The sequence below is a fragment of the Delphinapterus leucas genome, chromosome 13, assembly GCF_059928025.1.
Source record: "Delphinapterus leucas isolate spDelLeu-1000000601 "Yukka" chromosome 13, BTC_Dleu_Yukka2, whole genome shotgun sequence".
NCBI lineage: Eukaryota > Metazoa > Chordata > Mammalia > Artiodactyla > Monodontidae > Delphinapterus > Delphinapterus leucas.
The window spans coordinates 1324320-1351327 of record NC_143141.1 but is presented as its reverse complement, the minus strand read 5'-3'; the positions used below and the strand labels follow the sequence as shown (position 1 = coordinate 1351327).

The 27008-nt window shown below is 58.9% G+C and overlaps 2 protein-coding genes across 10 annotated transcripts in view; one reads left to right on the top strand and one right to left on the bottom strand.

Annotated features, from left to right (window-relative positions):
• Window positions 1-25010, top strand: part of CCDC138 (coiled-coil domain containing 138) — a 72929-nt gene extending 47919 nt beyond the window's left edge. For 2 of the 9 annotated variants that reach the window (XM_089922529.1, XM_089922530.1), the window contains one exon: window positions 18684-25009. In XM_089922529.1, coding sequence (XP_089778655.1) covers window positions 18684-18855 — 172 coding nt within the window. In that variant the 3' untranslated portion in view covers window positions 18856-25009. The other 7 variants (XM_089922524.1, XM_089922525.1, XR_016395323.1 and 4 more) reach the window with 6 other exon arrangements.
• On the bottom strand, window positions 2686-18581 carry EDAR (ectodysplasin A receptor). Its single transcript, XM_030762824.2, has 11 exons — window positions 18007-18581; window positions 17388-17510; window positions 16852-17033; window positions 13027-13112; window positions 8068-8154; window positions 6677-6805; window positions 6519-6593; window positions 6329-6401; window positions 5535-5694; window positions 4667-4727; window positions 2686-3017 (listed from the first exon to the last, which is right to left on the bottom strand). The coding sequence occupies exons 1-11, from the start codon at window positions 18091-18093 to the stop codon at window positions 2695-2697; spliced, it is 1386 nt and encodes a 461-aa protein (XP_030618684.2). The 5' UTR covers window positions 18094-18581; the 3' UTR covers window positions 2686-2694.
• Window positions 25011-27008: the final 1998 nt, after the last annotated feature.

Here is a 27008-nt window from a genome sequence, read left to right as displayed (position 1 = left end):
GGATCTGGAAGAAAGTCTCAGGAAACTTGGGCCCCTTCAAAAGAATGTAAGAGACTGTGCTGTTTGTGAAGCAGAAACAAACCCATAAAGAGCTGGCTAATGTGATGGTGAGGCTTACAGGCACTTAAAAATGCAGAAGCGACAGTGAACGCGAGAAACAAACCCATCACCAGTGCTTGAGGAGGCGGAGCCAGTGCTGGGAGGCAGGGGAGGTCCCGGGAGAGGACGGCGGGCGCACGGCAGTGGGGCTGGCGCTTCCTTCCGAAGGGGCCACGGGGCACAGGCCGAGCAGAAGCCGAGCTGAGAGCCGGAGTCGAGTGGGGACTGAAGGCCCGTGAGCGCACGCCAGGCGTGATGGGCCGCGACCTGCAGGAGGAGAAAAGCAAGCCAGCTCCTGCGGTGCCAGAGGTCAATCGGGAGGACTCACACCTAGTGAGCATGCCTGGCGTTGGTGTTTTCAGATTTGCAGGTGTTCAGAAGTTATCCACTTACGTACCATTCCTGAGAAAAGAAACTGCACAGATTACTGTAACCAACTTAAAATTGAGTTTACTAACTCAACCTCGTACCGAAAGACTGTAGTGGGCTCTGGAACCACTGAAATGTAAATAGGTTTAAAGATTTGTTGTAATTTGTGTATAAAATGGAGTGAAATGTTAAATTCCTCAAAAGGGTAAATAATGGGGAAAGCAATAGTTAAGAGTGTTTGGATGAGACTCTATTAATCGATGTCAAAAACAGAATTAACGGGGGCCCTGGGATCTAGGTGGAGAGCGGAAGCTCTAGTAAAAAGCAGCTTTCTGCATTTTCACCGTCCATCTCAGTATTGACTTCGACAGAAGAATGAAGGATAAAGAAGGCTTTTGGAAAATGTCAGAGTAACCACTATTAAAAGCAGAAGAGATTGCTTTTAACTGAAAACTAAAATATGTATACAGACATGGCAAAACATAGAAAGCCAGCAACATGTGAAGAATAAAAATATATATTTAGGATAAGTAAGGGAGATTTTTAAAATTACGAATAAATTCCATACTGCCCTATGTTGATAAATTTGAAAATCTGGATGTAATGGACAGTTTTCTAGAAAAAGACAAACTTTCAGAATTGCCTCAAGAAATCTGCAACAGAAAATCATTTAAGTCTTACAGAAGCGTGAAAATTAATTTTTAAAATGACATTAATTCCAGATGTTTTGCAGGTGAATTGTTTTAACATTTCAAAGAGGAACTATTTAAAACTATTTAAACTGGCCCAGAATGTAGGAAAAAACATTCATTTTATACAGATAGCATGAACCCAGTACCAAAAATTGTCAAAGAAAGTAAGAATAAGAGGTTCAAAAGTTTAAAAGAAATATGAACAAATCAACACCAACCGTATGTTACAGGAACATTAATCCATGACCAACTAGGGTAGCATGCATTCCAGAAATACCAGGTTGGCTTTCTGGTAAAAAAGAAATATATATATAGTTTCCTGTATTTGCTGAGCAAAGGTAGAAAGCCATACACAAGAAATGCCTAAAAATATTATAATTCAACTTAGATTCCTGATAAAACTTACTACAGTATGTTTAAAGGGCCATGAAGTCAGCAAAGTTACTGTGAAACACTGGACGTGCCTGTTAAAAGTCCTGTGACACACGGTGGATGCTTAGGAATGCTGACGTTAGGAAGGCCTGGCACCTCCTGCAGCTCCATTTCATTTTTGCTCACTTGAACTTTATCTTCCCTGATTCAGAATCACAGACTAACCTCTTATTTGCAGAACAGAAACTGAGGCCTGGGAGGGGACGAAAATGGCCCACGTTGGCGCGAGCAGACCAGGTCCCCAGACCCTGAGCCCAGGCGCTCCGTGGCTGCAGGCCTCATTCCGTGACGGGCTCGGAAGGCGCCACGAGGAAACCTGGGGTTACGTGGCTGGCCTCTCAGGAAGTCGTGATTTCCTTTTCCAGGCAGAGCCGACCACTTGTTTCTATCTGAAGCCAGTGGCCTGTGTCCCTGAGCACTGCTGCCCGCAGAGGGTGCCATCCGAGTGCGGATGAGAGCGAGAAGCGGTGCAGGGACCCCGGCCCCCAGGCTGGACTCACGCAGCGGCGAGGTTGGCTGCAGCGGCCCTTGACCGGACGCCTTGCAGACCAGCGCGTGGGGCAGGTGGCAGGGGCTTCCGTGTGACCGGAAGGGCTGCAGGGAGACGGTGACCCAGGACCACGTGGGTGATTCAGACCCACGCTGAGCCTGGAGCGGGAGGGCGTGGCGCAGGGCCTGCCTCTTGCCGCTTTCCCAGCCTTGGAGCTGTGTTCCTCGTGGCGACGCCCGCCCACCTGCTTCATCTCCCAGAGGAAGCGCTCCCCTGCTCGGGTTGTGTGCCGTCTTCCAGGCGAACGTCTGTCTCTCCCGGGCTGTGAGCTCCCCGCAGCCAGGGACCAGAGGCTTCACAAGTCTGTCCTCCCGGCACTGCTGGTGCACACGGGTGGCGCCGACCGTGTCCGCGGAGGAGGGAGTGGCGGGTGGGACGCACGGATGCGCACAGACTTCACTGGGGCTGGTGAGGCCGGCGGGTTGGCATGTCCACGTGGATTTCTGTCTTTGGTTAGACCGGGAGACGGGCCTGTTTCCTCCTGTTTCTCGGACCAGCAAGGCGTCCCTGGTGCACGGGAGGCAGCCCAGCCACGGGGTCCGTCGGCCCTGCTCAGGACGCGGGGGGCGGCGGGGCGGCGGGCGGCGGGATCCCCGCCCACTCCAGGATGTCTGCGCACAGGGACTCCACGGCGTCCAGCCGCTCGATCTGCACCAGCTTGGTGAGCAGCTCCGGGATGCTGTAGCCGGCCGTGCTGATGCGGTCAAAGAGCTGCAGGCCGTCCGTCATGCCCCCGATCTCGTCCCGCTTGAGCCCGAAGCTCTCGGCCAGGTGGCGCCACGTCTTCACCACAGCCTTCTCCGAGTTGTACGTGGCGCTGAGCATCCGGCTGGTCTTCTCCAGGCAGTCGAACGGCAGCTCCGTGGGGCTGAGGCCTGCGCGACAAAGGACCACAGTCAGAGATCGGCAGAAGCGCGGCACCTTCGAAAAGGCTTTCTAGACTCTTTTTTAAAACTGTAAAATAAAACACAAATGCAGAAAACCACACAGAATATATGCTTAAGGCAAACAACTCCTGGGACACTGCCAGCCACACGCGAAGCCCCTCCATTCCCCTGATCCAAGCAGCCCTCTAGGACGCCCTCTAGGACATGGTGGGCCATCACCAACGCCTTTGATACGGGCCACTCTTAGTCAGGTGCCCCTGCCGGTATCAGGTCCCTTTATGGGGACCACGGTCACCTTCATGAAAGGTGCTCCAAGGACAGCCTGGCGTGGGTGTCATCTAAGCCAAGTCACTGCCAAGTCAGTGGCCTAGCATTTCTCAGACCCCACTGTACGTCAGACTCGGCCAGAGGCACTTAAAAAAGAACGTGTTTCCACTTCTGGAAGATGCAGTAGACGTGCTCTTCCCTCTTCCTCCTGGTAGCACAGCTGAAGACCCGGGACACACCCACAAGCACAGACAAAACGCCTGTCAAAAGCCTGCTCTCTCAGCAAGAAGAAAACACTCGGACAGTGACTGCCCTCTTACAGCCAGACACACAGAACAGCCCTGGTCCCACTCCCTCCAAGGCCAGCAAAGCTGAGTGGGAGCCCGGGCGTCCACCCCCAGGAGGCCGTAGCACCAGGTGTGTCGGCAGGGCCAGGTGGGGACAGGGGCTTGCTCCTCACCGGCTGGTAACAAGCCTCCCCGCCCCCGTGGGGTTGGTGGAGACCACTCGGAAGAGCAGATGCCCACCCGCACCCCCACGGGTGTCAGCGAAGGCCGAGTGGGAACCCGCGCGTCCACGGCCACCTGGCGGTGACAAGGGGTGCCCCTCCCCCGCCCAGGTGTGTCAGAGGAAGCCAGCTGCACAGAAGCTTCAAGTAAGACCCTGAGTCTCAGAACATCACATAAAACTGTTCAGATTTCCATAGAAACTCACTCATCATGACCAAGAACCAGGAAGATCTCAAATGAGTGAAAAAAGACAATCAGTAAACGCCGACACTGAGATAACAAGAGATGATAACAAGAGATGTTGAGGCATCGGACAAAGATTTTACAGAGGCCGCGACAAAAGTGCTTCAACAAGTAATTACAAACATACTGACACTTGAAACAGGTAAGAAAAAATAGAAAGGCTAACAAAAGAAAGTATAAAGAACCAAACGGAGGCTTCCCTAGTGGCGCAGTGGTTGAGAATCTGCCTGCCGATGTGGGGGACGTGGGTTTGTGCCTCGGTCCGGGAAGATCCCACATGCCGCGGAGCGGCTGGGCCCGTGAGCCATGGCTGCTGAGCCTGCGCGTCCGGAGCCTGTGCTCCGCAACGGGAGAGGCCACAACAGTGAGAGGCCCACATACCGCAAAAAAAAAAAAAAAAAGAACCAAATGGAAATGTTAGAACTGAAAGATGTAATAACCAAGATTAAAAGCCCAGTAGATATGGCAGAATGAAGAGGAAAGAATTAGTGAACTGGATAGCGGAATAGAAATTACCTACCTGAACAAGAGAGAGAAACTGAAAGACCCAAGAGCCAAACCCAGCCAGACGGCCAGAGAGGGTCCCCGGGAATAAGTGCCCCCTGGCCCTCCGCTTACCTTCCACAACGCCACACACGTTGGCATACACGTCCAGTATTTTCTTCCTTCGACTCTGAATCTATGAAAAAAGGTGAGTATTAAGTTTCAGAAAGCGAGAAAACGGCAGCAAAGCACCTAATTCTCCACCTCAGTGTTGGCGGGCAGCCGCCTTCCCGATTTCCCATCAGAAACGCTGAACCGCAGCCTGGCAGGAACGGCTGTCAGATTCACAGAAGGAAGCCTCTCCCCTGGGTCACCCAGCTCCGGCGCCTTCCTTGCTCACAGGGCCTTCTTGGGCTCCACTAGACATTCAGACTCAAAGACGACCAGAGGCCACGTCTGGCCTCGGTCTGTATGGCAGGACGGACCTGGGGGCCCCAGCCTGCAGGGGGGTTCCTGCAGGCACGGAGCCGTTTGGCGCTCTCCAGAGCGGGCGGCTCGGGGTGCACACGTGGCCCTCGGAGCCACCATCTCTTGGGACGACCCCACAGGCCCCCTCCAAGGGTCAATGAGCTGGGCAGCCAGGGCGCATCCTTGTCGGGAGTGACCCCGAGGCTGCACCTCGGCCCCCGCGGCGCCCGGCCGTTCTCTGGGCGGCAGGCGCGTATGTGCACGTGCGCATGTGTCTTGTCCGGGTGGGTATATTCCAGTACGTTTACAAAGGACGTCTTGTCCTGTGCTGTTCCAAATCATTTAAACTTTCTCCTCTTGGTTTGTTGTTTTCCCTTTTCTTCTATAAAGCTGCATAGTAAGGGAACTAACTTTTCTGTCCTTAACGCCTCCTTTTGAGCCTGCCTTCTGGCGGGGCTCGTGGGAGGAGCCCCCGGACTCAGCAGCGCCCGCTCAGTGGCAGGCGGTGTGTTTGGGGGCCGGGCGTGGGCCTCACCCCGGCCGCCTTGGTGGCGGTGGACGGCTTCTCCCTGGCCAGGTGGACCAGCGACAGCAGGCACAGCTCTGAGGGGCCCTGCCCGTCGGGGGCCAGCTCCTCGTCGCTGTCCAGGCTCCGGTTCAGCAGCTGCTCCTCCTCCGAGGAGGCGTCGTTCTCACTACGGAGACAGGGTTAGGGTTAAAGGTGCCCGGGCTGGCTGGCCTCACCTGCTGCCCCAGCAGTGGGGACCGTGGGCGCCGGCAGCTGTCCCCGCTGTGCCGAGCGGCTCTGGGCACGGGCCTCGAGACGGATAGACACTGCTCTGGGTCCTCCCCACCTCCCAGCCGTCCACACCCGAGTCTCCACCGAGCAGACGGGGTCCCGGGCCGGCGCCGCACCCCGCAGACGCCTGGAGTTGCTGGAAACAAAGCTGAACACAGCCTGCGCCCGGGGACCCCCTCCGACGGGGGCGGGGCGGGGGGCTTCGGGACCCCCCACGGGGGGCAGGGGGGCTCACGTCACCCCCCTGCCCCCGCCCAGGCCGCGGCCCTAGTCACGCTCCCGAAATCACTCCACGCAGACGAAGAACCACATTCTTCCGCATAGGCACCCTGCTCGCCTCCTGTGGTTTGGCTGAAGATCGATTTAAAAACAGCCCTGTGTCCTAGCAAGTGGGTCACAGAAGCGAAGCCCCGCCGCGGCGCCACGTGGAGGGGCAGGACACGGAGCCCGGCGGGGCAGCCTAGCGCCCCTTCCCGCTCGCACCCCCGAGGGCCCGCCCGCCGCGCCCTGGGCTGCTGTGCCCGACTCACCTCTTGGCCGACTTCGCCGGAGCTGCCGTCAGCTTCTCGAATTCGTCCTGTTCGGAGAACATCACCACGCTGTCTGTGGGGACGGGAGCGAGTTGGGGAGGTGTCAGCGTCCGGCCTCCCCAGAGGGGCGCGCGCGCCCGGCCCTCAGCTCACGCCCTCCCGGGCACCCGGCCCAGGGGCTGCCCCCCACCTGGGGCCGCTTTCTTCTCCTCCTCCTGGCTCACAGGGGTTTCCGGGCTCTTCACGGGGGCGCTGGGGCAGCAGGCTGCGGGTACAGAGGGGGTGGGCGGCCGGCTCGCGTCGGGGGGAGCGGTGGGGGGGGGCGGGCGCGGGGCACGGGGGCGGCACCTGGGGCGGGAGGCCTGGCCTTCAGGATGTAGAACATGAGGATGAGGACGAGGGCGACGGCCATGGTGAAGATGGTGGACATGGCGATGACCAGGGCCGTGGCCAGGTGTCCTTGGCCCGAGAGCTCTGCTGCGGTCGGGAGAGAAGGCCGTGACTCGGGGCTCGGGCCGCCCTGCGAGGCCTCGGCCCCGGTGAGCAGTGGCCCTGCCGCTGACCCTCCAGGGGACCCTCGGGATCCAAAACGCTGGCTTCGTCTGAGAAACAAGCGCTAAAAGTCCGCTCCGGCCGTCACGTCGGACCACCCGTCCGGCCCCCTTGCTGGCCAGCGGCGACGGATGCCCAGGTTGCTCCCGGGTGTTTGCTCTCGGTTCTACTTCTTTGGGGACCCAGCAGGTGGGTGTGGAGAGAAGGGGGCCCACGAGCTAAACTGTCCTGAAGACAGTTCAAACCAAGATTTTTCCCAGCAAGAGCCGGGGTGGAAGCGTCGCCTCCGAGGGCCGAGACTTGATCCCCAGTGTGGCTCCAGCTTCTCCTGCAGCCTCGGGCTCCGTGTGCCCAGGGCCCAGGCAGAGGCGTGCCCAGGCTGCCACGCACCTCCTCTACTCGTCTCCCCGAAAAGGGGAGACCGGTCCTAATTCTCTGAGGGAACCAAGCAGGACCCGCTCTCCCGAAGCAGGATCCAGGTACCCAGGCCCCCGGCCCCCAGAGGGAGGCCGGCCCCTCTTTGTTAAAAGGCACTAGAGCCGGTAGCCAGGCGCTGCCCCTCCGGGTGGGGTGCATCTGGGTGGTCCTCGTGTTTTCCTTTCCTCTGTGCTGGTGCCACCTCGGTCCTGGAGGAAGTGAGGTCCAGAACTTCAGCTAAGTTCCTGCCTCGGTGCTCCGTGTGAATGCAGGGGTCAGGCTGGTGGGCCGTGCGCCCTGGGATTCTGAGACGTGGGCCCGGAACGTGCTTCCCAACCGGGCAGCACGGGAACAAGCCCCAGTCTTGCTCCGAGAGACACCAAGGCCAGGGTCCTGCAGCCCCCCAGCCTTGAGGACTTGGGGGTGAAGCACAGTTACTGGAAACAAGTATTAAAGTGTCGGGTGGGCAGGTTCACTTGAAAGCCAGCAAGGCTCCCCTGAGTCAGGCCCAAAGCCCCGGGGGCTGGCCTCCCCTCCGGCTCCCTGCTGCGTACGCCTGAGTCACCAGCGTGGTCCAAGGGGCCCCGGCACCCGTGGAGGGATCGGCTCACCTCCTTGCAGAGAACGTTGCTAACTTCCAGCAGCCAGGGCCCGAGCGCGACTGACACGCAAGGGGAGTGATCCGAGGTGGAGAAGGTCCCGTTCTGATGACCCTCCTGTCCCCCCTCACTCTCGGCCACCCCTTGGGGCCGGCACCCTCGCCGCCTTACCTTTGTGGACGAGCTGGGACGGGGCCAGGGTGCTACTGCCGGGCGTGCGCGGGAAGCTGGCAGGGACTCCCGAGACGGCTCCCACACCTGTGGGGACGGCGGTGACAATGGGTCCCTCGAAAGGACCCGGCTGCCCCAGCCTTGGAGACGGAGCACAGGCTGCAGGCTGAGCGCCCCCGGCCCCAGGGATCCAGAATTCTCATGAGGAAGGGGCTGGGCCGGGGGCCCTTCACCTCTTAGAGCTCATGACAACCCTACAGAGTGCCCGGACCTCGCCGGCGGTGTTGCTCCCTACGTGGGACACACGGGTTCACAGCTGCTCAATCCGAGGGATTCAGACTCGGTCTCCACGAGCACCCGTGAGGAGGAGAGAAGCAGGTGTGTGCACGCGTGTTTGGGGGGAGACACCTGAGGGATTCCTTCCATTGCATCGAACAGGGACGTTCTTGTAATACTTTTTCTAGTTATAAAACGAATACAGGCTCGTGATTTAACATCTGGAAAATATCAGAACCCAAGAAAGAAGGGAAAGGATCACCCATAGCCTCACGGTCTAAAGTTGACATTTTGATGTATTTCCCTCTAGAATTTTCCTCTGATAACGTTTTCGAAACAGTTGTGACTGAACGGTTTAAGAACAGAGATGAGGTTTCCTTCCCTCAAAACTGCGGAGCACAAACCTGGCTCCTTCGTGAACGGTGTCACAGAGTCTGGTTCTGGGGTCGGCTGAGTCAGCAGCGGTTTGTCCTGTTAAGTCGCCCGGACGGTAGAACTTCCTTAGGTCAGACTGAGCTTTGTGATTCGTAAAGAGGACCACGTTTTAATACGTTTCCTCCTGTCTGGCTTCTGTCTCTCCCGGTCCGGGGTCATTCGCGGCTCGGGTTTGCCTGAGTGGGGACAGGTGCGCAAGGCCCCCGTGTCCACAGCTGGCCGTCCTGGCCCTGCAGAACCTGGGCAGCTCTGGAGGTGGGCGGGTGGAGAGGGTGGAGGCTGGGCAGGACAGGCAGTGAGGGACTGGCCCCGAGTGACCGCACTTCTGTTTGTTTGGAGACCCTCGCTGGGGGGAGGGGGGAGGACACGTGGTCCCCGCAGCCCGACCGGGCCGCTGTCCCCCTGGGCGGCCTCCCTCATCTGTAAAACACCGCCGGCTGCTCAGGTGTCCCAGGACCAGAGGCGCCTCCGCTGGAGATTTCGGCTCCTGCAGCCCAGGGCCTTCACCCCTAGGAGCTGCCGACCTTTGCCCTTTGCCCTCTGCCCTCTGCACACGGCGGGGCAGCCCCTTCCCCACGCCAGGCTCACGCCCGCGGTCCCCGCCACTGCCAACTGCTGGCCCTCGGGTGAGTCCTAGCTTTCCCGCTGAGAGGCGTGCGGGAGGCCGCGGTGGGTCTTCACATCCTCTCCCAGGTGGGCTCCTGAGTGCGTCCAGGGCCTAGAGGGACGTCCCTCGGCCTTTCCCCCACCCACCAATGTCCGACACATCTCGTGACTGAAGCGAGATTTAACCGGCATTGGTTTCGCCATCTCTCCTGGGGTGGGGGGCAGCGTCAAGCACCACCCGATTTCCTTTCAAAAGCAAATAGGTTGCTGGGAACCAGGCCATCTGTCTAAGGGGCTTGAGGCAGCTGAAGCCGCGTCTCAGGAAGACAAATCCCCGTGGGCTCTGCGTGTGGGTGTTTGTAGTCTCCGTCTGTTCCTGTCCCTCTCTGCTGGGCTTGCCCATGCGGCTGGTGACGGGCTTGGGGACACAGACGCGCCCAGGCCTGTGGTCTAGAGAGAGATAGCCAGAGCTGCCTGCGGCTGGACTTACGAGATGCCTCTGCCCCCCGACGGGAGGGGCTGGCACACAGTGACCACATCCCCTGCCCCGCAGGTGCCCCGCCCCCGCCGGGTAGCAGCTGGGCCTCTGCCCTGATTCATGACACCCCCAGGGGCCTCCAGCTGGTGTCACCTGCACAGCCCTGGGATCCTCGCTGATCTCCAGTGGATCAGACGGACTGTTCTGGGCACACTGAGGGGTGGGGAGGCTGCGTGGCCGGTGGGCATCTCTGTGGGCGGGCGCCCTCGGGACAGCGCCACCGGGACCCTGCACAGCCGAGTCTCTGAGTCCCCGTCCCAGGCTCTGCTCTGGTCCCACGAGGACTGACTCGGCACCAGCACCAGTATTTGGTGTCGAGAGGTTTCTGTCCATCCAGCACGTGCCTCCCGGGCTGGCTCCTGAGACGAGAATGCTCCTCGGGATTGGGTGGTCGGCGGGTCCGTCCCTCCACCCACAAGGGAGCAAAGAGGAGGCGTTTTGTAACCGGGGTGAGGCGAGGCAGGAGACCCCAGAGGAGAGCAGGCGGGTCCGGGTCCGGGTCCAGGTCTGCGCGGCCCTCCGCTGGGTGGGGGTTGTGCTCTGGGGACTGAGCACCGAGCACGTGGCTTAATGTGGCCGCACCTCCACGCCGGGGTTGGGGGGCGCGGGCGACCGGAGTTTCTGCGGCCCTTGGTCTGTTAATCCACAAGCTGTGGATACTCCGGTTTGTATCAGAGTCCGGCTGGGATCCTCCATGTAGGGCACAGTTTGGATTTTTAGGGACGATTTATGGACTCGTACGGCTTCACGGGGTGGCCCCGGTGCAGAGGCTGGGGTAGCGGCAGAGCACCAGGGCCTGGCTGCTCTCAGGGGACGCAGCTTGGACCCCACTGGAGCTGCGACAGGAGCAGGCGACAGGTGTGCGCCCTCCCAGCTGAGAAGCTCTGCCTTAAGAAACAGCTGGAATCCTGCCGCTGGGGCCAAGGCTTCACCTTCGCGTGGCAGCACTGCTGGGCAGAGAGCTGGCCCTGGACCGGGCGCCTCGGGCACCTTTGTTCCTACCATGCTGGATGGGGGTCGGGGTGTCCCCCTGACAGACGAGGGAACTGGGGCACAAAGTCAAGGACCTTTCCAGGAGTGGAAACTCATCGCGAGGCTCCGCCGTGCAGAGAGGCCTCTTTCTTCAACGGCGGGCACTGCGCGCAGGGAGGGGGCACACCCAGGGCTCGGCCTGCAGGACGGCTTCCCGCGGCCTGGCCTGGCTGGGCTGCTCCAGCACTGAGACGTGGGGCCTGTGTCACACGCTGCCCTGAGGTCCGTGCCATGCTCTTTGACGTGGTCCGTAGGGTCCACTGTCCAGCAACCTGGGGTGTCAAGGGGCTGGCTTCACGGGGGTCCAGCCCAGGCGATCACATCTAACCAAAGGCTGGAGGCAAGGGGCTCTGGGCTCCCGACCGGTGGGACCCAGGCATCCAGCCGGTGACTCCGGGGACCTGACCAACTCCTGGCTTTTCCAGGATGGGGCTGCTGGCAGCCCCGTGAGTTGGTCACTATGAGCCTTTCTGGCCCTGTCTGCTGACCCCTGAGCAGAAGCCCCAGATAAAAGGTTGGCACAGAGGAAGGTGCAGACCCCAGAGGTGGAGCCCACCCTGGAGACCCCCTACCCAGCAGGCTCCACTCCCCACGTAAGCCCACAAAGCCTCTTGGCTGCATCTCCCCATTTCCCAGAGGGACAAACAGAGGTCAGGTGACTTTCAAGGTTGCACAGCAGGACTCCGGGTCCCCTGACTCTCAGCTTCCCTTCCTTGCTGGCCTCCTTCAGGGCTGGATCCTGCGAACCCACTGGGGGCCGCTCTTGAGATAAGCAGTTAATTACGGGCTGGGGGCCGGGGGTTACGCGCTCATTGTCGAAGTCTGCTGGATTCGGGGACTCTGCTGTCTTTCCCCGTGTTGGAGGAGAGGAGGGGCTGCTTCCCGGGCTGAGAGCTCTCCGGCTTCGGGGTGGCTAGCGGGGTCGCCCCCGGACGAGGACACAGGCCCCGTGAGCTTTCAGATGAAGGCCCATGGGGAAGAGCTGCACGAATCCCAGGTTCCACAGCAAAGAGCTTTTTCTCAGTAGGTGGGGGAGTGTCTGCCGTCTTCCCAGATAGGACTTCATCCCAAAGCCCCCTGGGATTGACCTGTTTAGATTCCCCAGCAGAAGCCACAGACGTGGCAGCCCAGGCCTCTGGCCCTCCTCTAATTTGTGAATTAATTAGCATCTGGCTGGGTGGGAAAGCTCAGCTTTAAAGATGTGCCAACTGTCCTTGCCAGGTTCATCTGCTTAAGGACTCTGGATGGGAGGGAATGCCCTCCCACTGCCCTCCCACTGCCCAAGGCATCTCCTCCAGCCGATCCCAAGGGCAGGAGCCCTCCTCCCCTTCCTCCTGGTGCTTTCAGGAGGCAGGCCCTTGTTCTAGTCTCCCTGACAAGATGTTGTTAGAAAGCGGGGTGGGCAGGGCCCCAGTGCAGACCCTCAAGCTCTCTGGAATGGGAGCGGGGCCGCACGCAGCCCAGGACCAGACCCCCACTTCCCTCCCGGCCGTCCCGTCGTCCATCCGTCCACCTGTCCCACCTTGTTCGTGTCTCTCCCGACCACAGACCTGAGAGGCCACACACCGCCTTCTCTGAAGCAGAGATTCCTGGCCCTTCCTCGTAAATGGACGCCCGAGAACATCAAACCAAAATTAGAGCAGGAAAGAAGCAGCCCGAGGTGAGATTCTAAACTTGAGAGGCTGTTTACGGCACGTGTGTTGTGATCAATCCTCATATTCCCTTGGCCTCGTCTGGTTTATAAAACACATGTGAGAACTCACAACTGCTGAGCCGTTTGCAGCATTCAACAAAACACCTCGGCATTGTGGGTGTTTGCAAAGATCGTGAGAGATGGATGGTCCACGTTACGGATGAGAAAACTGAGGCTCACAGAGGTCCTGCACTGGTGCTGACCTGCATCTGACTCGTGGTTCTGCCACTGCAACACTGCCCCGCCTCATGGACCTGCAGCCTGCCGCCGGCGCAGATCATCTCTGTGCCCTCACGGTCACGAGCCAGGGTGGGAAGCTCCCGCGTAACGCGAGGTATCGGAGCTGAGCCGGGACCACTGCCGGGGCGCAGACACTCACATTCCTTGGTGTTGGGGGGCGCCAGCAGGCAGGAGTAGCAGACCATGCCGTAGATGTTCCGAGGCCTGTTCTCCAACATGTAGTAGCTGCGGGGCAGACAGAAGACAAAGCAGACAGGTGAGCAGGCGTGAGCACGGCGCGTGCTGACCACCCGGCATGCCCGCCACCAAAGCCGGACACGGGGGAGGGCGGGCAGGTTCCTCGGAGGAGGAGTACCCCGGCAGCACGGGCACAGCCTGCAGCCTGGCGGCATTACGGGCAGGGGTGTCTAGGTGAGACCCTCCCCCGCCCTGGCCCTCCTCCGTCTTCCTGGCACACAGGCCCCTGCTGGGGAGGCTGTCTGAGCTGTGCCCCAGCCTGACAAGGCTCCTGGGCCCAGCGGTGTGATGAGCTGAAGGCCCAGTGAGAAGCAGGTTCTCAGGGTTTCTAGCATGTTCCTCCAGGAGCTGTCAGGGGCCTCCTCCTAACTGGGCCTGCATTCAACCCATCGCTGGTCTCTAGCACCTGCTGCGCACCGAAATTTTCAGAAACGTTTTTCTCTTCGGGGCTCACTCGCCCTGTCCTGGGCGGGATGGGGGTGTGAGGATGCAGCTCAGCTGCTTCATTTCCCTCCACCCGAAGCTGGCTGTTCCCTTAGGGCCCCGCGGCCCTCTGTCTCTGTGTAAAGGTCAGACTGCCCACACTCTGGTCTACACTGTGACCTTCCCCAGTTCTGTTTTCTGTTTGCTCCTGTTCTTCAAGGGCTGATTAAGGTGAGGGGCCCAAGACAAGACTCAATTCATACGGGGCGTCTGGAATCTTCTTCCAAGTCGACGGGGTGTAGCTTCTCCCCAAGGACCTCCTCCGCTCGGGGATCCTAGGCTAGCGGACGCTCCCTTGCCCTCCCCCCGTGCTGGCGGGCAGAAGCCACCATGAACTTCACCCCATCCTCCCTCTGTCCTAGGAGGCCCGGCAGGGAGTGGCCGCGGCCAGCGGGAGCTTGTCGTGGGGAAGCAGTGAAATCCAGCCTCTCTGCGTGCTTTGTTCCCCGGCCTCCTGCACAGCCTTTCTCACAGGAAAGCCCGTGGACGGCTCCTTGTGCAGCCGGGGCCTGGCCTCCCGCTGACACACAGCGCCTGCCAAACCACAGGCAGGGACACGGCCACGCAGATCCCAGGATGCACTCGCAGGGCTGAGCTGGGTCGGAGCGGCCAGGGCGAGCCTCACCCCCCCGCTTCCTGCCCTACGAAGTGGAATCATGGGAGGAGCCCATCCAGATCACGAATGTGCAGGTGACTCCGAGGTTGGACCTGAGCTCCACACCTGTCTCCATCCACGTGTTAGGTGTCCTGGTCTGGACACTAGGACCGCCTCGAATTCCACACACCCCTCCTCCATCTCCCCTCCACCTCCTGCAGCCACATCCCAGCAAGAGGCATCACCGCCCTCACGGCTGGCTGGGCAGGCATCCCACACGACCCGGTCTGCAGCTCCGTCACCAGGATCTTCCAGCTGCTCTAAAGGTTTCCTCTGCCTCTGCTCCCGCCCGCTCCCACGACTCCCCTGCCTGGTCCCGGCTCTGTCTCTTCCCCAAGCGGCCGGGTTCCTTGTTCTGGCCGCAGCCCGACAGCACCCTACGTGGCCGCGAAGTCCGCAGGGGACCTGCAGCGGCACCAAGTGAAGACTTGCCATCCCTGCCCCCTGCTCATCCCCACAGCCTTGCCTGCACCTTCCGCTTGGCCACAGGGACCACAGCCCCACGGCCCCTTGTACTTTGTCTTGAGCATCTGCCTCAGACAGCCCTGTCCTCTTCTTGGCCCCCGTCCCCCGCCACTAAGGAGGGTCCTTCCTGGACCCCTAGACGACTGGGCATACCTGCCCTCACCGATTTTCCACTGCAAAGAGAGGAACAAAGTTCTCCTCTTTGTCTCACTACTACCCGCCTGGTGGGCTCTCAAGTCAGAGGTTTAAGAAAGTAAGTACAGGAGCTGCTACGCTAGGTTGTGCCTCTCAGATCCGATTCTCACACCCGGAAGCTCTCAAAGTAAGTTGAGGTTTTGCAAAGAGCATTATTTTCTTCCCGAGGTGAGCAAGGCCAGGTGTGCAAGCTTTTCCTTGGCACAGCTGTAGTTAATCCTCGAAACTGCGTTTCTCTCGTGAATTATGTGTCTGCACCAATAAAAACCAGTCAAGGCAAAGACCTAGGAAGTGTATGTTACGAGGGACTGATTCCAGCCACCTAAGGTCAAGGTCCTACTGAAGTTCTCTTGTTCGGGCAGTGTCTGCACAAAGTCCGCAGCAATGCTTGTGTCACTGGTGGGAAAACCTCAATTCTACTTCTTCCGATATGTTCGTTTTGGTGGGCACAGGGCAACACAATAACCTCCACAACTAAATGAAAGGCTGGCAGCTATAGAACTTTTATTCTTATCAAACTTTCTAAAGGAACAGACTACTATCCTCCCTGGGTGTAGCTACCTGTTTTTTTGCACATTGAGAAATAATGTTCCCCTGCTTCCTTTACCCGTTTGACAAATATGTTTGGATCATACTCTGTGTCAGGGATGGGGATGCGGGCCTAGCAGGCAGATACATGGCCATGCAGGTCTGCAGCTCAGGAGGCGGGTCTGAACCGAAGGCCGAAAGCTGCAGAGACTCGGGGTGGGGATGGTCACCAGCAGGGGGATGGCGGAGGAAATAGATGCTTCCCAGCATAAATTTGAACTAAGGTTAATTTCTGCAAGCTTAAAATATCTCCCTCATCTTAAAGAGTTTTTCACTTTCAATCTGTCTCTAACTTGGAGGGTCTTTGTGCACTTCCCTTTTTTTATAGACTAACGTCCACTGCTCTTGTTTGCACATAGTCTTCTTATTTTCTATCTCCTCTTAATTCAATACAGTGATTCCAGGTGGGAGGGGCGGGCGGATAACAAGTGACAAGCCGGCTGCGAAATATGTTCGTTTGTTCACACTGCTGCTGCTATGACCACCGCCATCATCGCCTCCATCATCACCATGACCACTGCCATCATCACTGTGTCCGTCAACATCACCTGCATCACCGCCACGACCACTGCCATCACCTCCATCATCACTTCTATCACCTTCGTCATTACCATGACCACCGCCATCATCACTGTGTCCGTCAACACCACCTCCATCACCACCCTGACCACCACCCTGACCTCCATCACTTCTATCACCACCACCTGCATCACCTCCATGACCTCTACCATTGTCACCACCACCAGTGGCCTTCACCACTGCTCTCGGTCTCCATCTGCAGCCCTTGTGAGCACAGGTTGTGTGACACCAGAGGGAGGTAGTCACTGGGTGTCAGGGTTGTACTTTCCTTCTCCCAAGGGGAACTTACTCCTGTCTTGTCTAAGAAGGAAGACTCTGTCTTTTAGGCTAATTGTGCTTTCACTTTGCTTTTTTGGGAAGACTTTTGACACATAAAAGAACTGTGGTGGAATTACAGGCACCATATGTCTCAAATATTTCTATTAGTAGCTTTTTACACTAAGTTTTTTCCAGAATACTAAAAATACCAAAAATAATACATTGGTATGGAATCTTGGTTTCCTTTCCTCCAGAGCATTCCACATGTGTTGACTCATTGAAAGTATTCAACAGATCTCCTTGATTTGAGAGCTCAGAGGTGCTATGATGACGATGTCCACTTAGGGACACACACGCGGAGCCTGGGTGGGCGGCCCATCCCGGGGAAGGTGGAGGGAGGGACCCCGACCCTGGACATGTGCGCCCCGCTGATCCGCAGGCCTGGCTGCCTGCCGTGGGACCCGGGGCGGCAGAGGAGGTGGGGCGGGGCGGCCCTGAGCTCACCCGGGCAGGCAGGGCCCACACTCGGCGTCGTGCTCCGTGTCCCCCGGCGTCAGCACCGTGGCCCGGAAGAAGCCCTCGCAGTCCTTGTGGCGCCGGCAGATCTGGTAGCCGCCCTTGGAGAACTTCTCCGCGGGGCAGGGGACGCAGCCGTAGTCCTCGTCTCTGGTGCCGTAGCCGCAGGACTGGCCGGGGACGGGGACACAGGTGAGTCAGCGGCCGCGCCCGCCATGACCCGATGGTGGTCCCTCTGAGCCCTCCTGCCCCGCGGCGCCCGGCCCCACGCTGCCGCTCCCGCCGGGTCCCGGATAAACTCAAGCCGGTGGAGCTGCAGGCCTGGGCGCCCGACTCTCGGGGCTGCGCGAGGACCCCAAATACCGCAGCCGCGTTGGGGCTCCCGGACCTGAGATCACGGCGTGGAGCTCGTCCGGAGGAGGAGAGGCCGCGTCCAGGCCGCCAGCCACGCGGGGCAGGACGCCGCCCCTCCCCCGCGCCTGCGCTTCTTACACTTCCGGGGCGGGCGCGGCGCGGGGTCTTACCAGGTAGGGCTCCTCCCCCGGCCCGCACGGGGGACACTCGTGGCACAGACCCGCGGTCTGGTTGTAGAACTCGTTCTCGCCGCAGGTGGCGTCCTCCGCTCCAGCCCAGCATGCCAGGGACGCCTGCCTCGAGGAAGGGTCTCCTTTGGCCTCCACGCGCCCTGGGAGACGCCCCCCAACTCGGGCTCGGCTTCCGGAGGTTGTGGCGGAAGGACCTGGCGGGGCCCTGCGGCTCCCGGCGCTGATTTGGCGACTTCGGTTATGACCAGGCAGCCCCCGCCCTGCTGTCGTAGGCTCCATCCCAAACGCTCCACCCCAGGAGCTCCCCCGACTACCCTCCCCACGGCCCTCGACTCCTGGGGAGCCCGGGGGCTTGGCTTCCCCCGCTCCGTGGCTGCAGGAGCGGAGAGCACGCGGCCGGCGAGGGGAGCTCCGAGCAGCGGCCACCTCGGGCCCGGGGCCAGTCCGGGCTTTGCTGGCGCCTTGGAGAGCGCAGTGAAGGGGGTGTGTGATCGCCCGTGTCGCTGCCACACAAACAGGCCAAGAAGGACACGGCTGGTGAAGGGCACGGCCGGGTGGAGCTCCCACTGGAACTTACCCAGGTGCCCTGGCCACTTACCACCAGGATGGGCAGCCAGGCCATCCGTGTGCCGCCTCTCCTGTGGGCCATTCTCTCCCAAGGGGTCACCTGAAAGACACACTTCATCTGTGCGGGGGCTGCAGGCGAGGGCTGCTCCGGGACCTCGGCCCCGCCCAGCCCCACCTTCACTGCCCCCGGGTCTGAGGGCCTCCCGGCAGGCGCAGCAGAAATGAATACGCCCTAAAAGAAAAGGCAGGTTTTAAGCTGAGCCCCAGGCCCCTTGGACGGCCTCCACCCACGGCCCCCGTAGCATCGTGCCCTCCCGGGGAAAGAGCTCCAGAGACGAAGGACCAGAGCCCACTGAGGGCAGATGCACAAGCCCAGGGTAATGGCCACTCTCCTGCTCGGAGGGTCTGAAGAAGCAGGTCCTGATCCCCCAGCCGCGGGGGCGCCCTGAGAGAGGTCAGAACCCAGACCACCCATTGCCCCCGCCTCCTGCCGCCCCTGCCCGATGTGAGCTTCCTCCCTGGCACCCGTTGGAGCCATTCAGAGCACACTTGGGTCCAACCCTGTAGTTTTACTGTTGAGACAGCTGAGGCCCAGATAGGTCAGGGGCTGGCCCAAGGCCACACAGCTGCCACACGGACGGGGCGACCGCAGCCCGCTTCACCAACCAAACCAATGCCCTGCTGTCATTGTCACTTCTCCTTTTTCAGGATCAGAGGCCTGTGTTTCCGACGCACAGCGATTTTACCTGGGAGCCTGGTGCACAGAGCGATGCTGGGCTCACCCGGTGTTCCTCGTTCCCCAGCAGCCACATTCGGGCCACTGCTGTCTCGCCTGGACACGGGGTTTGAATTCGTGACAAAAGAACACACCCCGTTCTGACGCTGGCCTGTGGGAGGAGCTTCCAGAATCAACCACCGACTCAGACCAGAGGTCAGCTCATCTCGGGAAGCCCCCAAGGTCACCCCCACCCCTAGTCCCCTTGGCGACCACCGTTGGTCACGGAAACCCACAATCCCCACCCACGCAGAGACGGAGCAGGTGCCTCGAGCCATAGCCCTGACGCAGGGACCCACTCCTGCTCCGGGGACCTCGTGTGTACAGATCAGGTTCCTCAGGGCCCCGGGAGAAAAGCTGCCACGAGATCACTGTTGGAGAAAGTTGGGGGTCGGGGAAGGGCGGGGGCAGCCGGCATTGCGAGACGGGCCTTCTTTCCTAAACCGCCAGGACTCTGCTCAGTGAGACTTTTGGGGGAAATGCACTTTCGGGAGAAGCACCCAACACACACACACGTGGCCAGCGGCCGGGCCGGGGCCTGTCCCAGGAACTCTGCGTCCAGCCGCCTCCCACCCTGGTGGGCCGTCCGAGCGGCCCCGTCGGCCTCCTGACCCCATGCTCCCCACGCGAAGGGGGTCGGTGAGGTCCAGGTGGGGCCGTGGGAGTCAGTGCTTGTTCATCACTCTCACAAACGCCATCCTGTGGGCCACCGGCCCAGGCGGTGCAGGGCAGGCTCGGCTTCCCCAGAGGCGGCTCCGGCTGGTTTGTAAAGCTCCCCACACACGTGGAAGCAGTTCTGCAGCAACAGCCTCTGGCCTTCCAACAAAGACTTCTTGGCAGGGAGGGAGGAGGGAGGAGTGACTGCGGATTGAGGGAGCTTATGGGGAGCGACCCCTTTCCACGAATTAGGGGTGGACCTGTGAGCTGTGTGACCAGGAGGAGAGGCAGGACGGTTTGGGGAGGATGCCCCGACGACCCCAGGGAGAGACACGGGGAGGCGGGCAGGGCCCTGGGGCTGAGATCCTTCCGGATCGCTTCCCTGTTGGCCTCTCACCCCAGTAACATTGGGTGGCTCTGGGGAGGGGTTGGTTTTCTGAAATCTACTGAAGAGACACAAAGAGTGCCTTCCCCACGTTCCCACACACAGTCCTGCACTCAGAGCTACGTTTACGGTTGCAAACACCAAGTGGACGCGGCTAGATTAAAGCACCAGCCACCTGGTGGTGAACTCCTGGATGTTTTCCTTCCAGCAAAGAGCAAGCTGGGGCCGGTAGGGAGGCGAGGGGACCGGGTCTGCTCCCGCCAGGTGGGGAGGGAAGGTGCAAACAAAGGCCGGAACTTAGGAACCGGCCCCTGGGTCAGCCGGCCTGGGTCGGGATGGTGGGTTTCCCTTGCCAGCAGCCCTGGGGCCCTTCCAAGGACAAGGCCAAGGGTTTCTAACTTAACTGACTTCTAAATATAGCTGCACCTGGGAGGGCTTCCCTGTAAACCCGAGAAGGGCCGGGCCGCAGCTCAGGGCCGTCCAGGCTCCTGGATGAGCAAACCCTCGAACGGACGCAGAAAGCGAAGCAGAGCCTGTGGCTTTGGCTGCATTTCCATCATCAACCCCAACTGCCCAAGAAGGAAGGGGGTCAGGAAGGGAGGCAAGGGCAGTGCCCGGTCAGGAGTGCAGCCCTGAGGTCTGAGTCGTCACAGAGGGTGGCCCTGCCCCAGCAGTGCCTGGGAGCTGTTGGAGCCAAGTGGCTCTCCGTCGTGACCCCCGGTTGTTTTCATATGTTTGTCATATGTCCAGGGTCTCAGACCACAACTGCTGTCACAGCCTGAGGGAGGGGCCACGCCATGGGTGCCACGGGGCCCAGGCCGCATGGTGGGAACAGTGCAAGAAAGGCCGACAGAAACTCATCAGTGGAGGTGTGCCGAGGACTTCACACATGCATGCACACACACACGTGCACACACACAGGTACACACACAAGTGCACGCGCACACACGCGCACACGTGCACACACACTTGCACAGGCATGCTCACACATTCACAGGTATATGCACGCACTTTGAACATAAATTTAATGTTAGTAATGACTGTTGCTGGGTGGCAAAAGTAGAATTTTTTTGTTGCTTTGTTCTTCATACTTTTATACTGCTCGATTATTTTTTTTTCCTATGGACATAGACTATCTTGAAAAAATAATTATTCTAAAGCATACTGTAAAGCAATGGCATTGATATTCACACACACGTGAAATATTTGATGATTTTGCTTTCCAGTTAATGGGAGAACAGGGCTACCGTGAGGCCAGTTTTCCCATCCTACAAAGTGTTGTGTTGGTAGAGGCCTGTGTCCCGTCCGTCAGAACATCGCCTGGCGCATCCAGTTACCCACTGTGACCGCCATCCTCCTGCTGCCGTGCTCCTCAGGACCAGCCTCAGAACCAGCGCGTGACTCACTTTACTTTTTTTCCTAACAATTGTGATGACATCCCTACTCTTGCCCATAAACAAGAATCATTTGAGGTTGGAGGACTGGTTCGGGGCTGCGGGAAATAATCTTGCCAACTGGAGAGCCCACATAAATGACATCCACTCCCGCCAGCCCTGAATGCCACGTGGGAAACATGTTCTCATTTCTTCCCTAACTCCGGAGTGACTCAGCGGAAACAGTGCCGGACACAGCCTGTGATTTCTCATGGGCTAGGTCTTCATGCTGCCTTAGAGGCAGATGGGGCTGGAAATGACCTCAGGATGACATGCCCCTTCCACATTAAAGGCCTGTGAGCTGACTGAGGCCAGTCCCCTCACGTCCTGAGGTTTCTGAAGACTCTGGTGTGTCTGGGAGCAGCTGGAACTCCTGCCTCTGGAACTGTGGGCGCAGCGAGCGGGACAAATCCATCGTCGATGCTCACGGTCACGGGCTCCGCCGCGGCCACGGTGCCCTGGCGACTTCCAGCCACAGGACGGTGCCTCCTGGCTGGGGAGCTGCTGCCACGGGTGCAGTAGAGCTGACAACAGCCTCTAAGACCGAGTTTCTTGACAAGGGCTGAAGCCAGTCAGCAGGTGGGCAGCCAGGGCTGGTCAGTCGGGGGGTGTGAGGGACCTTCATTCTTTCACGTTCCAACGTAAGGTGCCTGCGGGTGGGACAGGGAGACCTCACCTCCCCCGGGCTCTGGCTCCCTGCCTGATGCCTGCCGGATGCTCTCCCCTTAGCTCTGCCTGAGCTTCCCCTCGGCTCTAAGTTCCTCCGTCACCTGCTTCTCTTCTTCCCCAAGAGACTCCCTGAACTGGAGATCTGCGTGCAAGATGCTTACCAGGAGGTGGGCTTGAGAAGTGGGGCTGTGATGCAGTCCCAGCAGAGACCTCAGATTGGCTGGGGTGGGCCCACAGAGTTGCCCTGGATGGGAGCAAGGGCACCAGGACGGGCTGTGACTCGGGCGAGGCAGCTTTCTCCACCCAAGGGCAGTGGCCAGGTTGGGGGACTCAGCTGCGAGCCACCCGCCATCCGTCCTCCCAGCATCTGGGAGGCACACCCCAGACTCCACCCGCATTTCTTGTGCTTCTTCCCCAGGCTGATAACTACCTACCCTGGGGGTTCCCAGCGTCCTGAGAGGATTCTGTGCAGCTTGGGGCTCTTCCTCCGAGGGCTCTTGTCTTTCCCTTCCTGCTGGTTATGCCGGTTCAGTCCCCCAGCAGGAGCTGCGGTTGAATTGTCCCAGCATCTGTCCCACGTGCACGTCCAGACCAGTGGGCCCCAATTCTGGTGGCCACACCACAGGGCTGGTCCTAGGGAACCTCTAAACTTGGCGGATGATCACAAAGAGCTGAGCTTCCTGTTATTCCTCTTTTCTGGGCAACGCTGTGTCCGAGGTCAGACAAGAATTCAACCAGAGGCTTCTGTGATGATCGTTCCAACAGGTAGTGAACTTCAGGGAAATTGAAAGGAATCCGATATAAAGCAATCTTGATGGAAGGGGGTTAGTCTTATCAGGATTTACATGCATGTCTGAGGCCTTTGTGTCACATCCTTCGTATAACCCTATAGAGATGGAGGTAATGTGCTGTAGAGGAAAGAGTGCTGGACCAGGGTGGGGCCTTGGGTAAGAACCCCGCTAAGAGGCTTGTTTCTTCAACTGGGAAGTGAGGGTCTCAGGCTAGACGATTTCTGTGTCCTTCCACCTCTACTAGTCCATGGTTACATGTAGGCTACACAGCGAAAGCTCTTGGCAACACTATTAATATTGGACGTCCTAAGTCTTGTCTGTTAATTCCAACATCTGGGTTGTCTCTGGGTCTGTTTCTATCGACTGCTTTGTCCTGGATTCTTGGGTCACATTTTCCATCTCCTTCATATGTCTGGGAATGTTTTATTTCATGCCGCACACTTGTAATGGTGTGCTGTAGAGAATCTGCTTTATAAAATCCTTCACTTATGGCAGCCTGGGTAGCACAGGAGGCGTTTCTATGGCATAAATTCTTGTCCTGGACCATTTGCTCTTCAGAACAAGGACCCTGTTCCAGGTCCAGTAGGAGGGTGGGGGTGCCCTCGGCAGATGGTTCTGATAAGACCTGCGATATATGTGCTGCAATTTCCCCATCTTAATGTTTTATCATTTGAATGGTTCATTAATTAAGAGAATTTCACAGATGTTCTGAAGCCGACTTGCCCTCTTCCAGGTTTGGAGAACCTGCTACTTTTTGGGTCGGTGCGGCCTCTGCTGCATCCACGCAGCCACCAGCCCTGAAACTATGCTTGGAAAAACACTCCGCACCAACTCCTCTTGGAAAGATTGTGAAACGCACGCCTGCCTTTCCATCGTACTCAACGCCTCTTCCGCACAGACCTGCATCTCATCTGGTGTTTCACCAGCCTCAGAAGTCTCTGCCTGCTCACCTGTACCCTGTCCCTCAGTGACTTTATTTAGCCAAGGGTCACTGGGAAGATAATTACATATTTAATCTCTCGTTTCCTAACAATAGTCGTCAAACGCGGGCTCTAAATCAGACCCCGGCCATGGGATTGATGATTCTACCAGGGTCCGTGGCCGCCACGTTCGTCACCACCTTCTGCTTGAAGTGCCCAGACTCCGAGCCTCGTATCCACAGCCCCACACCTGGATGCACTTCAGCTGAGTGAGGAAAGATGCTCTTGCCTCCAGCTGCATTTACACCATAATTGACGGGGCATAAAAAACCGTTTGACGCCCAAGCCTCCTATCTCACCAGGCCCACCAGGGAGCCTGCGGAGGGAAGATACCTGAGGACCCTAGCCTTCTGATGGATCCGAGTGATTCCGAAGGGAAGGATGCTGGCTTTCCTTGTGTTCCTCTGATGGGTGCAGCTGTGGCTCGGCCGCATCTGCACTGAGCAAAGTATTATGTCTTTGTAACATTTTTGATCTTCATTAATTATAGCTCAGGAAAGCTGGCAAAGGCAACCTGTCTCTTTAATGTAAACAAGATTAATTGCATGGTTCCTGCACAGAATGAACTACCAGCAGTTTAACAAAAAATGTTTGTCTTTAAGCAGGATTTGGATAAAAAAAAAAAGTAAAACTGTTACAGGAAGCGCTGAAGCTGCCACATTAGCGTGCCCGCGAGCCTCGCCCTCACCGTCAGCCTAAACGCACGCCCGCCTGCCCTTTCATCCTCCTCCAGGCCGGGGCTGAGGACAGGAAGGGGGGAGAAGGCCCCGCCACACAGCGCCTCCGAAGTCTGGAATGCAGCCTGGCTGTTTGAAGCCCGGGTTTACACCCAACACCTTCCCTCATGCTCGTCGTCCAGACTCGCCTGCTCTCGCATCAGCCACAGGCCGATGGGCTGGGTGCTTCATCTTGTAACGATCGCATAATCCAAGATAAACACCCGGGATCGCTATCACTTTCATTAATAACCGTGAAATATTCCTTCCTTCAGCAGGTACAAAACCCAAACAGGCGAATGCACTCCATGGGCCGAGGCTTGCGGCGGCAGGGGGCCAATGGCAGAGGGGCAGCTGGCGGGCATCTCACAGCCACTCTGTGGCTCCAGGCCAAGGGCAGAGGGGCAGCTGGCGGGCATCTCACAGCCACTCTGTGGCTCCAGGACCGCGGCTGGGCGGCGGCAGAGCTGAGCCGGGCACTTGCCTCTCCGCCCGTCACCCTCCAGTTTAGGGGCCCCTGGAGTCCAGCCCGGGCCTGCGGGCTGCCCTCTGCTGGACCCCCACCCCACCACCCCCCACCACCACGGGGTAAAGCCCCGGAGCAAGGCTTTGGACCGGGATGCTGAGAGCTTAAGGCGCATCAGAAAGACGGGCATGGGGATCGGGTCCTGCAGGCTCCCGGACGAGAGAAGGCGGTGGGTTTGCGGCAGGACGAAGGCGCAGGTCGTGAGCATCTGGGAGCTGCAGTGCTAATGAAATAGAGCCTCCCCGCTGACACGTCCCCAGGAAGCGGCCTCCGTGGCTGGAGAGCAGACACTGAGCTCAGGGACCAGGGAGGAAAGCAGTGGAGTCGGCGCCCAGCCCCATGGCTGCCAGGGGTTCCCGACTGAGAACGTGCTGGACTCAGGCCTGACGGAGTGCGTGCTGGTCGGGGGTGACGGGGGCGGAGCATCAGCTGCAGCGAGGCCAGCGAGGGCATCCAGGGGCCGAGTCCTCTCCGGGGTCAGGGCACGCACGTGGCGGCCTGGGGCTGTGCCCTGGGGAAGGCGCTGAGCCCTCCCCAGAGAGGAAGGGGCTGGGGAGGAGAGGGACTTTCCGAGTTTGGTGACGCAGGGGCTACAGCAGCGGCCCCTGGAGGCAAGTCTGGAAAGTGGACCCCAGACCGCCTGTGGCGGAGGGGAAAGAGTCCAGGGAGGAGCCGGACGAGGGGTCACCGTGTGGCCCGTGAGGGGCCTCCCGATCGTCACAGCCTGGCGCTGCATCCCTCCGCGCCTCGCTTTTCTGGGATGAAACGACTCAAGTTGTAAGCTTTCCAGGGACCCTGGTTCCAAGGAAGTCGCCAGGCCGAGGGGCCCCTGCGAACGTGGCCCTGGAAGCGGAGGGAGTGGCCGGGCCACTGGGCTGTCTTGATGGCCGGGCCAGGCTCTCCCCCACCATGTCCTGCGTGGTCACGCAGAGCCTGGCACAGACGGTGCGGGGAAACGAGAACGACGCACCCTCTGAGATGCGGGCTTTCCCGCAGGACTTCACCCCGGGGCTTGGGCCCCTCGTAAAACACCGGCACGCGCGCGTCTAAGTGAAATAAGAGACTTACCCACGGTTGGCACCTGCGGCCTGCACTTCTTTCTGCCACATGGAACCGCACACACTGCATCCCGGTCCTGGGCAGGGTGCGAGTCGTGACCCACGAGTGAACTGATTCCACGAGGCCCTCAGGGAGGGGCTGGCAGCTGAGGACACACTGCCCCAGGGGGGACGGGCATGGAACTCCCACCAGCAACCAGGGGGGAAGGCAGCTCCGGGGAGGGGCTCCTGACCACACGCGAGCAGGCCGGGCTCCGAGGGGCAGTCCTGGCTCAGCCCCGCGTCTCCCGGCGGTGGTTTCTCCGGCGGTAACCGACAGCCCTGTGTTCGACGGTCACCACGTTCTAACTCTGGTTTTAGGACCTGATCTGAACAAAAGCAGGCGATAGGAACCTCAGAATGTTTAATGAGGGTGGGTTGAGGTCATAGGCGCTGTGGATGGCGGTCAAACGTTATCCTCCCAAACGGTGCAGAACAGAAGTTCTCAAGCCGAGACCATCGAGGACAGATATTTTCGGGAACTTTTGGGGGGGTGGGGCCCGAGGGCCCAGATGGGGGACTCACTTACGCCTGCACTGGCCCCCCAGGAAAGGTGGATGGGGACTTCGTCACCTGGCCTCGGTCTCCAACATTTGTTCCATTTTTTTCTTAATTTCCTGACTATAAAAACTTCATAGAATATTTTCAAATACGTAAAAGTATGAAGAAGAAACTTAACAGTCACTTAGAGTCCTACTCTTCGAAACATTATTGAGATTTTGATATATTTCCTTCCATTTTATATACATATAGAATTGAGAGTCATGCTGTATACAGCGTTGTATCCTTTTTGCCTAATAATTTAACCAGCATCTCCATCTATCACGACACAGCAGGAGCACAGCTGCGGACATGGATCCCACCTCACAGGCCCAGGAGCAGGTAACCCAACCCCTGGCTGGACATTCGTGTTTATCCCAGTATCTTCCACTGTTGTCATCAATGTGACGACACCGTATACAAGTCACACAGTGTGAGCGACTCTGATTCTTCCTTAGAAAACA

Excerpts from the sequence above, each read along its gene's own strand:
- EDAR (XM_030762824.2), bottom strand. The coding sequence starts at position 18,093 with ATGAAGTGTGTCTTTCAGGTGACCCCTTGGGAGAGAATGGCCCACAGG. Across the intron at positions 6,806-8,067 it reads GTCCCAGCTCGTCCACAAAG|CAGAGCTCTCGGGCCAAGGA; the intron begins GTAAGGCGGCGA and ends TCCCGACCGCAG. Across the intron at positions 3,018-4,666 it reads CGTGTGTGGCGTTGTGGAAG|GCCTCAGCCCCACGGAGCTG; the intron begins GTAAGCGGAGGG and ends TTTGTCGCGCAG.